The sequence below is a fragment of the Kryptolebias marmoratus genome, linkage group LG8, assembly GCF_001649575.2.
Source record: "Kryptolebias marmoratus isolate JLee-2015 linkage group LG8, ASM164957v2, whole genome shotgun sequence".
NCBI classification, from domain to species: domain Eukaryota; kingdom Metazoa; phylum Chordata; class Actinopteri; order Cyprinodontiformes; family Rivulidae; genus Kryptolebias; species Kryptolebias marmoratus.
In genome coordinates this window covers 18,696,630-18,710,244 of record NC_051437.1, presented here as the reverse complement: position 1 = coordinate 18,710,244, position 13,615 = coordinate 18,696,630, and the positions used below count along the sequence as shown (strand labels likewise).

General features: G+C 36.2%; 1 protein-coding gene across 2 annotated transcripts in view; it reads right to left on the bottom strand.

Moving 5' to 3' along the window:
• Positions 1-229: 229 nt before the first annotated feature.
• The window catches only part of cpne5a (copine Va), a 72,436-nt gene continuing 59,050 nt past the window's right edge, over positions 230-13,615 (bottom strand). For both annotated transcript variants that reach the window (XM_017430935.3, XM_017430936.3), the window contains 5 exons: positions 13,255-13,382; positions 10,516-10,618; positions 6,968-7,025; positions 6,686-6,759; positions 230-5,353 (listed from right to left, as the gene is read on the bottom strand). In XM_017430935.3, the coding sequence (XP_017286424.1) occupies positions 5,165-5,353; positions 6,686-6,759; positions 6,968-7,025; positions 10,516-10,618; positions 13,255-13,382 (552 nt within the window). In that variant the 3' untranslated portion in view covers positions 230-5,164. The remainder of the gene's footprint in view (positions 5,354-6,685; positions 6,760-6,967; positions 7,026-10,515; positions 10,619-13,254; positions 13,383-13,615) is intronic.

The window sequence follows — 13,615 nt, the reverse complement described above, 5'->3', positions numbered from 1 at the left end:
ACCCAAACAGAAACAACAGCTAAATAATCTAATATAATATCGCCTTAGTGAGTTGATAAAGAATAAACCTTCTTATGTGGAGCCTGCTCTGCAGATGAATGCACATATTGCCTTGTAGAGCATCTGTCAATGTGTTGACTTTATTAACAAAAAATGTCCATAAGTTGTTAAAAGTTGCTGCAGGTCGTTCAAGGTTGTAATGACAGCGGTGACAAAAACCAACTCTGCATTCTGCCAAAGTTGTCAATATTTATTAATCTTCAGTTAAGGCAATCCATTACAAAGCATTTCACAAACCACAGTATGACGACAATTTCTGTGTCCAACACTTGGTTTGGAAATTATTCAGCATGCAAGTCAGAGAGACCGAGAGAGGTATGTAAACAACCTGGGTCAAACAGGAGCAGTGGCAACAAGAACCCATACAGTTTGTGTATGTCTGATAGAAACCAGAATGGAAAGAAAGCAGAGATGCAACATGCTAGAAGAGACCACGGTCTCCAAATAACATCCTGTGGCACAAATCAAGTACATGTGTGGGAGATGCATTAACCAGGTGAAATGAAGGTAAACCACCTAAACATAATTCCTGCCACTTTGGCACAAACATGCACATCGTCTAAAGGCTAAAGGTCAACAACTCAACACATGTTGGCACTGGATATTCTTCATACAAGGTTTATGTACATAATTAGAGTTCAGCCTTTTTTTTAAAAAAAAGGAACAAACAATTTAAACAAAAGGAAAACAATATAATCTGCTGCTAAGTTCACAATTGCATAAGAGTGATAAACGTGTCCATAGTGGGTTTGCAAAAACAAACAAAAAAAAGACTTTTGTTCTAATCTCATAAAAACTGCTCATAAAAACCATTTAATCCTCCTAGAAGTCATTTGGTGTCATAATAAATCCATTAAATGCCGTTGGAAAGTGCAACACCTCCACCTCACATGTTTTAATGCTTTTGATTATTCTTTCAGACTTTTATTGTCTCGCAGACTTCGAGCTGCATGTTGGTGTTGATCTAATGAGCTTCATGCTGCTAAATGTTTTTTATTTACCACATTGAAAGAACCAATAAAAAGTCTGTCTCACTTTGAAACTTTCAACTTCTTCGTGTTACTTGCTAAATTTGAAAATCTGATCTTTAGGTTAAAATTCAAGGTTTTATTTTGAGACAATCAGATATAATTCCTTGTAAATATCTATTTATGTAATGACTATATTATTGTTTTTTGCACTGAATGACTTCCTGTAGAGGTGTACTCAGTGTTATGCAACTAAACCTCGCAGTTTAGACAAACAAGAGACTTTGGTAGTGAATTAAACTCTGTTTCATCTTCTCAGGGGAGTCATCACTGCTGAAAATGTAAAAATAAGAAAAGCTAAGTAAAGTTCTGGATTGTGTAAAGAGTTCAATGCCTCTGGACTGAGTTTCTGCAGAAACGTCAGACTCTTTCATATCTCTGAGAGCACTTAGAGCAGCGGGAGTCAAAGAACAGCTAAGAAACACTGTTACATAAAGACTTGGCTTGAAAAACAAAACATAAAAGAAAATCACATTCTGCGACAGCACAACAAAATCTGTGTAAATGCTGGTTCTCCACTGTCATTCAACGAAACAACAGGATCCAAACAATATCCTAACAACAACCTGTGAATGTTCACTTTGTCCCAGATGTGGCACAAACAGCCACAGATTCATTGTAAACAAGTCTTGACTTTAAATATTCTACAACAGCTCTGGGACGACTTTCATCAATTCAAACATCATTAGTGAAGAGCTGTAAGTATAAAAAGTACACGACAATGATCTGTAATTGTGTGACAGTCCCAATCTGGAAGTTGTACCATTTGAAACCTTTTCTGGGTGTGGATGTGAAACATGAGACCTGCTGTTGCAGCTGGAGAACACCTGGGTGACTGAATTTGGATATGTTTCCATACATTAGGCACAGTTGGATCAAGATATCGAGTGACTGGGAGAGAGTGAACTGGAAAATAATAATTAAAGATAACTTGGAGTGTATAAAATTTCATACATCGTTTCTAAAAGAAGAAACCGTGAACATGTGTGGATCGAGAACAAGATGAAATCGAGTTGTACAACAAAATTGCTCAACTGGATCTTAGAAACTTAAAAGTACTGCAGTTAAAAATGGGCTGATGTACCTCGGAGTAAAACAGTGAGTTTTGGAACATTAAAGCCCGGCTGGTGCCAGGAGCAAAAGTAAAAACAGAGGCTGGGAAAAAAGTGTTCTCTCAGTTTGATAAATCCCAGATATGCTATCTGTTAGAAAACAAAGAATAGAGCATTTTGGGCTTAATGAAAGCTAAACAGATCCTCATTTCCAGGATCAATACCTCCTAAACAAACTGTTGTTGAATCACAAACTCCTCTTCCTTTTACTTACAAACATAAACAATAAACTGCAACCTATTTTAAATTAGAACAAATGATTGAAGCTGGACACGGGTGTCTGTGTGTTGTAGAATATGAGACGAGTGATTTAGGAACCATCTACAAAATGCAGCATCTGAGAATAAAAATTTATCCAAAACCACAAATGCAGGTGTTTCTAATAAAACTATTGATCTCAACCGGAGACAGAAATGTCTGATGAGACTTGGTTACGCCACAGTAAATGCTAATAATATTGAATGTTGTAGTCTATGAGTTACACTTTACTGACGATCCCTTAGCACTCTTTTTACAGCCAGTGTTTGGCTGTCGCTCGCCGCCAAAGGCAGGAGGGCAGTAATGTTTTTGTCTGTGTGTCTGTTTTATCTGTTGTGTTGGCTAAATATCTCATTAACCAGTGAATGGGATTTAATGAAACTCTCTGAAAGCAGTCACTGGTTGTACAACTAAAACTGATTAACTTTTACAGTTTTTAGAGTCAGTCCAATTCCAAATGGTCACCGCGGTTAATCGACACATATATGGCTCTAATTTTACAGATACTGAGCTAAAGTTTGGTGTAATATTAGCTGAGAATCATCCCCTACTCAAACCACAAGAGATAATTAACCATGCAAGATGTGTTTTTAAAATGTTGCCTCAATTGTTGGAGCAAATGGCCGAGTCAGTTTTATTACTATTGAGCTAAAATTTAGTGTGGTGATAGCTGAGAGACATTCACGACACTGACTCATTATTAGATCTCATGAGATATAAATGTGTTTGCATGACATAGTGCATAATGTGAGTTGAGATCTGCCTACATCTGCACCTAAAACACAGTACGAAACAAAACACCTGCTGCACACCGAGAGTTTATTATGATTCATTTTAACTGATAATAATGCTTTGCTTCCTGTGGATGGCTGTATGCAAGTTCTGTGTTCAAACAATGTTTTATTTATGAGCTGCTGATCCTGGAACCTGTTTGAGTTCAGCTACATTTGGAAACCAAAACTGCCCACCACATTGATCATTTTAAATCACTGGCTCTTAGTCCTAATTGAGCAGGATATCTTGCATTTATTTCCAATTTTTGTTTTATTATTTACTCTTTTCAACTTTGTGCCCAATTAAGATGTTTTTAAATGTGCATTAAGTATAAAAATGCTCCATTTTTTGTTTTTCAACAAAAAATTACTTCAGTTTTGCAAATCTGTGCACATGGTTTTGTAAACCAGTGAGCACAGAATCCAAATTGGGAGAGCAGATTTACATTGAGGTCCTTTTTTACTTCTTTTACACAATCTGGGCTACATAAAAAAACGTGGTATTATTAATTTGAAAAAGTATATGTATAAAAAAAAGCAACCAGAACAGTAAACACAATACACACAGATCGAATTAAAACGTTGACTAATAACCGTTCAGTTTGAGCTCCCAGTTGTTGCTGTTAGATAGCTTAAAAAAAGAAAAACAACTCAAAGCCCAAAAGTCTCTCCCGAAAGATTTATGACTCTTCAGACTTTGCTCTGAGAAAACAAACACTTAAAAAGTAGGAGAAAAGGTGGAAGCTGACATCAAAGTTTTAAAAGTACGTCTGAAGGGTTCTTCAAAGTTACCAAACTAAATTCTAGATAATGAAGTGCAACCACAATAAAATGTAAGAGAAAGAAACACAAACAGCTAGATGACAAATGAGCCTTTTTGAAATACAATTTACATCCTTGCATACTAACCGAGAAAGTGAACTTGTGCTTAAAATATTCCTCTATTTTTATGTAAACAAATTGTTTTATGGTAAAAACACAAAACAATTATAGTTTCTTCATCTATAAGTATAATTAGCATAATGAATTTCATATGAGCTTCCTTTCTGTTTTAAATTTTAACTTTTTAAGTGTATAATGTGATTCTTTCCATTATTATTATTATTGTGGTTGGATTTTTCAAAATAGCGGTTTTCATCTTAATAACAATAGGACCTGTTGTGCTTTTATTTGGACAGTAATTAGTGCATTCTGTTCATATAAATATTAGAAATATGTATAAGACATGGTGCTGAAAAATCCTCCGTGATGGTCATTTTGTTTATATTACAACTTGCAATAAAAAAATCTTCATGAGTGAAAATGATTCCTAAACTGCTGGATAGGTTTTATCACATGCTTTTATCTTACAGTCAATATCAAAGTAGAAATGGGGATTGGTTCTCTTACACTCGTCACAAAATATTTGATGGAAAACTACAAGGTATATTTATGTACAACTTCAACCCCCATCATTTAAAGTCCCCTGAAAGGAATAAATTATTTCTGCAATAAATACATTAAAAAATTAGCATCATAAGATTTCTTAGATTAACACACATTGACTCCAAAAGGTATCACAAACATGATACACACATCCTAATATATTTTATGCTTTCAAACAGTCCCCTCTTTATGGGTTTAACTTGCTATCCATTACATCATCACTTCGACAGCTTTGACAGCAAACGACTAAAACCTCCTTTAACATCAATCTTATCTCAGCCCTCTCATCCTTAAGATCATAAAGATGAAAACACTCCATGATTATCAACAGGTTCTTCAGCAGCAGCCTCAGTGCTCCACATCAGGAGAGAGTCTCATCATCATTATCCATTTGTTTTGTCTGGGGAAATATTTATGACAAGAGCCGCAGAAGTGTTTCCACTTCCTGTTCACATCAATCTGAACTCTGCCCCACTCAAAGCCGAGCTGCACTGCTGGAGGGGGTCACTCAGACTGATTCGGTCTCGGGGGGGGCACACGTTGAGTAAGCCGGAGGGACCGGGTTGGGTTTGATGGCTCTGCTCTTCATGTAGGAGATCAGCTGCTCAGGGATCTCAGCCAGAACGTCTTTAGCCAGCCGCGCCATGCTGAGCACGTGGTTACCGGTGCGGTCCATGTAGTCTCTGAACGGTACGAACTGTTGAGACATGGGAGGGAAAGGAGTCATTATTTTTAAATCATGCACAAAATTCTGCTCTGTGGGCCATACTCTGATGTATTTATTAGTAATTCATGATGTTGAATCTTTTCTTGCATCTAATATTGATATTTTCCAACTTGTTGTGCCTTTCAGAGCCAGCATGCACATAATTCTTTTGACTTATTTGCTGAAATTAAATGTCCTATAATGTCAATTTTTGTGTGTGTGTCTATCTGTCACTCTCTCTCTTTCCCTGAATATATATATATATGCTTCAAAATTCAAAATTTATCTTTGCATGACTATTCTGATGGGTTATTATGTTCCCTGATATTTTCAAAACGAAGTTCAGTGCACAATCTTTTTAATCTTTTCAATTAAATCTTTCACTGCACGACAAGGAATCAAATGTTCTGTCCTCTTGAAAACATATTATAAGACTGTTCCAACATATTTTTTGTTAGCTTTTTTGCATAAATATGAATAGAAACTGAGTTTAACAACATAAGTTGAATCTCTCAGGCTGCATCGCCTCAATAAATCCAGGTAAACAACAGTGAATGGAGCTGTGACTATCTGATTTCTTTGTGTGCTCAAGATCATCAAGTCGACCATATTCAGACAAGTTAAGTTTTTGGCTAAACAAAGCTCAAAGCTTGTGGGTATTTTGAAAGTTGTCTTAACACATGATCATGAGTGTGAAAGAGGCTTTTTTTTTATCTTAGCTGTGATGTTTTTTAAAGCTAAATTAAACTGAAAATTAAAACTTTAATAAAAATACTTTATTTTTAGCTTATCTGTGATCTTAAAACCTAAACTAAGCTTTAGAAAATGAAATTAGTCAGCCTTCAAATAAAGACAATATTCAAATGTCTGTATTTGAGGATGTAGTTACGTTTTCAAAAAAAAAATGTTAACAGAATGTTGCATTTGTTGCATATGTTTCAAAAATATCTTTTTTTTAGCCTTAACAAGAAGTAAAAGCAAATCAAAAAGACAAGTATTTGATATATTTTATGATCTAAGAACCTGCAAAGGAAATGTAAATCGTTGCCCCAGTTTTTAATCATTTGTGTACAAAGGTGACACTGTGGGTAGAGAAAGATGGTGTAACATGTAATTCTGAGTCATTCAGATTACGATATTAATAGTAGCTTAAGCAGAAGAAATCTAGTTTCTTTCACCTCGAGCTGTTATGTTTAGTACAGACTGTCAGGGAAAAGAAAGCCCTCAGGGATTTTGATATAACAAAGCTATGCTCACAAAAGGGAAATATTATACTTTCTATATTTGTGTCTTTAATAATTAATGATGTTAGAAATGTTTTACCTGTACAATGTCTCTTTCTGCCAGTTTTCCCCGGGAGGAGATTCTGACATCATCACCATCCAGTTCAACCATGGCTAAAGAGAGAAAATGTCTTAATGACAAACCATCTTAATAGTGCTTAAATGCTTATTTAAGAGTCAAATGAGGCCGAACATATGTTCATATTGTGAACCGATGTTCCTTTTTGGAAATGGTTTAATAATAACATACTCAAAGCAGAGAGACAACAGACTTGTTTCATTGGTTTTTCCCAACAACAAAACCTTCATTCAGTATCCTCACCATCAAACTCAGCTTGGCCAACTCCAACTATGATGATGGACATGGGGAGTTTGGCTGCCTGTCATAAAAAAAGAACCAGCAGTCAGTCAATCAGATTAGAGGGGTTACATTTCCATGCGTGCAGTTTTCTCCCAGTGAACGTTCTTGCCTGCAAAGTTAACATTTTAACCTGCGAGCTCATTTTCCCTGGGAAGCCCCAGACAAAAACAGTATTGGGGGAAAAAAAAGAATAGGATAATTATGCATAACAGAATATGTTTCTTGACTATTTCACATCTCATTATGTAGCAGTTTGTGCTGTCCAAGGTGTTAAGGAAAGACAGGATGCATTATTCAACTCAGGCTGATATAAATCCTGAATATAACTGATTATTTTAACTAACCACTATACGCATTGTCCAGTTTACGCTTCCCACTGCCAATATAGATGGTTCTATTTAAAGCTGGAGAGCAGAATATGCCGGGGTAATCAAAACATGCCAAACAATTTCCAACAGTACTTATTATATTTGTCAGAGTCTGGATTCTGCAAAATACAGCAGTTGGGGCTGCAGTTCAACTCTGTTACCTGATTGTGTCTCATACACAAATGTTTTTTACATCAGGGAGATATGATTGCTTTGGTAGAGCAAAAGAGGTCAATAACCAAAGTGACTAAGATGAAGCTACAGTATGTCATCAAGTCAGAAAATAATTTTAAATCTTCTACATAGAAAATATACTGTTTTCAATCTAGGATTCTGCTCCTACAGTGTTTGTGTAATGACTCTTACTGACAGAAGGAGACATAAGTTTCACACTGCAGGTGTGAAGTCTGTAAGATTAAACAAAGTTTAATGAAATTCTGCACATACATATTTTACATTAACTCTTCAAGATGCTAGGACATAAAAAAGATTCAAACACTCAGAGCATCAGAAATGCTCTTTGACCCACGTACTTAAAGCAATAGTTCAATTTTGAAGTGGGTTTCTGTAGAAAGGAATTGAACAGTTATTATCTTACCTGTTGCTCTTTGAGTGACCACAGTCTGAAGCAGTAGTTTAATTCTGACCAGACTGATGAGCTAAAGGCTAGTCCAAGCGAGGCCAAGAACAAAGTGGACTGTTGCCATCCTAAAACAACTCTAAAACTAAAAAAACACAGCTTTATAAAATTGCGTTTGCATAAACCATTCTAAAATGTTTTAGACTGGAGTTGTTTCAGGGTGACAGTAATTGGCTTTATTCTCTGTCCTGTTCGGACTAGCCATTAGCTCATCAATCTGGACAAAATTCAACTCTTTTTCTTCAAACTAAGGATGTTCAAAGGTATCTACAACAAGTAGACTATTTATTGTTCAAATCCTTCCCAAAGAACCCCAATTCAAAGGATCAAAATTACGCATTTAACTCAAGTCTGAACAAATAATAAATCTTCATATGAAGAATTAGCTTCTGAACAGTTGATGGTGTAGATGTCCCTGTGCTACATGACCCTAAACCACAGCACTGATGTGCAAAATATGAAAGTACAGACATGAATATGGACTAGAAATGCTTTTACAGGGTAAAAGTAGGTCAGCTTTCCCGGAAAAACCTCCCACAGGAAAAGGTCTGTCACAGATAGGAGTAAATAGACTTTAGAGGACCACCCCCTTCATGGTCTTTATCAATTTCCCCCTTCCAATTCCTTCCCATTTTATCTTTTTCTCTACTTTACTCATTCCTCACGACCTCTTCCTGAGGCTAAAAAAAAAAAAAAATTCAATTTGCCCCTTTTCCAGCATTCCAAATCACACAAGCACATACAGTACCTATAAATGCCAGATCAAATCCTGCTGCCAGAGCTGAATTATTCAGTCTACATCATTTGTTACTTTGCCTGTACTGTAAAGTCACTCAGGGGATCTCACTCCATCAATTTGTCTGAACTCAAACAGCAGAAAACCACAACGGCAGTCTGGAGAGATACCACTTCTGATGCCAATTTAGCCAACACTGAGGAAACATTTTGTACATTTGACCCTCTGACCACAAACAAAAAGACTGATGTCTACTGCACGTAGATGTAGTTTAACAATTTTAATACTGTGCAGTTTGGTAACTAAGCTAATGTAATGTTGTGCCTGCTTCAGGAAAATGGATCAACCCAAAACACGGAACAACCTGAAGGTGGTTGAAGTGCAATGTGGATAAAGAAGGTACAGATTTCAACAAACTCCCATTAATCTAGGGGATTGTTTTTTATACATATATTTTGAGGAAAAAAATGTCTAGTGACATGTGAGGCTTTTTTCAGAGCACAAAGACAAGCAACCAACATCCATCTATATCTGGCTTTAAGAATATACTGTTTAACTTCTCTCCCTCTTCTCAAATTGTTTTAATTTTGTTCCTGGAAGAAGACAAAGATATGTACCCAAAAAATCAAGGGCAAATTATGTAAATAAAATCTGATTGTACAGTGGTAGTTGACCACATAGGTAAATACTTTGACTCTCTGATTCAGGATGTACAAATAAACTCACTGTAAACTGTAAAATATCTATAGATTTTATTGTTAGTGGTTGAACTACTTTCTCAATCAAACAGCAAACAGACAACTGCAGAGTCTTTCAACTAAACTAATCTATAGTTTTGCCTTCTAGGTCAAAGTGATACTCTCGTATTGTTTGAAATCCTAAAATCAAATCGTAAGCATAAAGGAAAAACATTTAAAGAATGAAATTCAGGTTCTTTTTCACCCTGGAGATGATTCTATACAAGATGTAGACAGATAAGTGGTTGAAAGCTAAGCTGCAGTCTTTTGAGGATAATCAAAAGGAAAAAAGAAAAAAAACCACAGTATATTACTGGTAAGCCATTAGGAGAAGTAGTAAAATTACATGCCAATATCTGCTTTATGCAATTTTTAGTAAAAGCTCCAAAGTAGCACAGCACAAAGCCAAATTGCGGACATTAGTGTTGCAAAGAACTTTTTGTTCATATTTCATCTCTACAGAGCAAAGGCTGAATGTAAAGTGGAAAAAAAGAACATCCAGGCCTTAGCTCTCGGAGGGCAAAAGAGAGGAAATCCTGGTCCTGAGTGGCAGCAGAGTTCAGGTTGAGCAGAGCAGCAGACAAGATCTTAAAAGGAAGGTGTGGCTGTTCGAATGGTTTGATTAACAGTCGCAAATTCCCTTTAAACCCAGTCTGCTGGGGGTCAGAGCACCGCTGCTGTGGGGGGTTTACCTGCACACTCACAACACAAGAGCTGCAGTGTTGTCAAGACACAGCAAACACACTGAATGAATAACAGGCAATAAACACGCTTTTTGTTTTTTTAAAAGGTGACCTAATTAGTGCCCCCTTTATTGAAATTAACATGTTGAACAAAGCTTGTGCCTGAGTGAGAAGAAAAACTTGGAGAAATATTGGACAAAGCATAAAATCACACGGGGAGAAAACAAACTCTCAAATCTAGCACTTTATTTGGCTTATAAATTCTCAAAGTAAAACATAGCTTAAAAAAAGCAGCGCCACAGTAAACTCAAAGCTCCTGAAACAATAACATCCCGTCGCACTTACGTTCACGATGGCCTCCTTGGTCTGAGCCATGTCTGAGATGACTCCATCAGTGATGATGAGCAGGACGAAGTACTGAGATCCATCCTGAACTGCTTCTGCATACCTGAGAAAAACAATCAATCACAGAGCAACTTCAGTCACTGAAAATATTAAAAAAAGGCTACAACTTTGTGATTCTACATAAAACTTTGAGGTTTGCATTAAACAACCAGAAAAAAAGATTATTAAAAAACATGATCCTCCACTGAGTGAGTGGCAGAAAAGCGTAATATAAACATGTAAAACGCTAAAATATGCCATATAGCTCTTTAAATCTCAAAGGTCTATCCAGACACTATTACAAAACCCATCAGAGACACCACAGCGAGCGTGTCCTAGTTTCAATTGCCCATTGCTGGCTGCTCTATGAATAATTTATTAAACTATTTATGCAAGTGCAGCAGTCTTATTCTTTCAGAACATTATTGATTGCCTAGCACTCATTTGACCAGACTTGATGAGCCAGAAGAGGGTGGAAAAGAAAAAAAAACAAAAAAACAAAAACAAAGTGGATTATTGCCAGAGCCAAGGACAGGTCAGAGGTAACCCCTTAACTCTCGCCACCAGTTTGATAAATTTGACTGTGAGATGCTGACATTTTAATCAAAGGGTGTGCATGTCAGTGACAGCAGCAAGAGCGATGAAAAGTGCTTTAGAGATTAAAGAGGCATTTGTCCCTTGCAGCGTCTTCATTCATCGCAGACATTCAGGGATATTACCTGAACTGAGTTTAGCACCAAAGTCGAACAGATTCCTTCACATACGTGAGCTTAGAATGAGCAAATTAAGGGTATTCACCATTTATCATCTTATTTCCATTTTAGTAAACAGCATGTGTCATTAAAAAACACCATTTAACCATCAGCTGCTTTGATAGACTCTTGTAAGATGAGTACATTTTTTAAACACCTGCATAAATAAAGACTTACAGCTTCAAGTCTGGTCACGAACAGTATTATTCAAACCCTTTCACAGCTGGTTTTAGGATGGCCTTTTCAACATGCTCTGGGTCTTTCAGTGTCTCTTAAGATCTGTAACAGCTTTGTAAAAACAATGGTTTCATTCCAGTTGTAGTTATATCCAACCTGCTGGGACTGTAAAAAGTGTGACTCCATTAATACTTTCAATTGCTTCAAACCAACACTGTTCGCAGCTATAATGTGACATTTTATTACAAGTAAAATTCTTTTGAGACTCTTTTATGCTTGCATTTTTATGCTTGAAATATACTAACTGGGCCTTCAGGGGGTTTTGTTCTTGCAGGGTTTCAGGTGGACAACACAATGGATTTATCTGCACTGCCAATTGTGCTTTTAGGTTTTCCTCGCTCCAGTCTTTATAGTCTAGAGTCTAAGCTTTTTTAACCCTATAATTGGATATTTCTGACTAAAATTGCTCCTTTTACTTTGTATCTCTGTTGGAAGAGGATTTCTTCCATATTTATGAAAATTCAAAGAAACTTTTAAATCTAAATCAAACTGTTAAAATGATATGATAACATAACTAAGATCAATCTTGTATTTTTATAAAGGTGCTGCATTATTTCAAATTGCTTATTAGGCAGTAGACTGCTGAATGCTTTTGAGTTGAAAGCTCAAAACACCAAAGAGTTTAGCCCAAAGTTATTGGTAAACAAGTTAAAACAAGTTGTGGTGACCATTTTATCACAGGCTTAAATCCACCAATGGGTTGCAAAATAAATTATCATCGTGGTAAAATTAGAAAACTAGGTGCAAAGATGAATAATAAAAACTGCAGAATAAACCCAATTTTGATTGAATTTTCAGTGTAAGATTTTATTGCATAGATAAAAGGTGAAATACACTTTAGCCCTACATTCAGCTGAATAAATTGATTCATTCCTATATTTACTTGGACTTCTATTTGATTGCATTAACCTAAAACTTTATGTTTTGGATGTTAAATAACAGATAAAAATGAGTTGATGGTACACGTTATTCTGGTTGCAATGAAACAAAAGATATTTAAATGTGAGAATCACTAAATTGTGTTTATTAGTATTTTCCCTAGTATTGTTGTTGCAGCAAATATACAGTAAAATGGCACGGGAATACAAAATTGTCTTTTTGTGGGTTTATTCAAGCCACTGTCTTTTTAGGGAACATCCCTAACATTGTTATAAACTGAAAAGAGGATTTGTTTTAGGTTGTACATCGGTTGTTAATATAAATACAATAGTTTCAACCACAGGATTATGACTTTTTTAAATGTGCTACAATCCCATTTTAAATTCAGCCTTTAAATTTCTTTTCCCCTCTGTGACACCATGACATTTGTACTGTAACAGAGACTTTAAGCATGTTCCCCCTTTAAAGTAGAGCGCTGTTATTGAACAGTGTGACTCATCAACACTTTGTGAACGGCAACATGACATGAAATCACTTCCCCTGCAGTTCATGCCACCTTACCTTCACACTTTCATCACTTTAGATGTCTAAAAATAATGCGGTTAGCACTCAAACGTCTGGCCCCACATACGCCTGATTACCATTTCTTTTCATCTCAGCCTGGCAGCTGACTGTTTGTTTTCCCATCATTAGTTCTGCTCAATTCCAAGAGAAACCGCCATTTACTGACTTAATACCTCTGACGGTGTGGAAGCCTGGAGAAGGTTTTTCACAGACATGAAAAGTGACTGTGCTGAGATGTATTCACTGGGGTAGAGATTTGTGTTCGTACTTTGCCACATGATTAACAATGGGAGCGAAGTTGGTGGGTCCATACAGCTGAACCGTCTTAAGGCTTTGGTGGTAAGCTTCAAGAATCCCCTCTATACCATTACAGTACGGGTTCTCAACGTTGCCATTCTGAAAGAAACAAAACGAGTGCATCGGTGAGCCAAAAAGTTTATCTTAACCCATTTTGTTAACATAAATAGATATGTCATAAACTTGAAACTGCTGGAATTAGCAAACAGATTACTTGTTCACACAAGGCATCTCTTCATTTAAAGTCACATTTTGTCAAACCTCTTAAAAAAAGTCAAACTTTCAGAGTAAACACACCATCCATAGCTGCTGAAAGATGCCTTTTTGTGCAG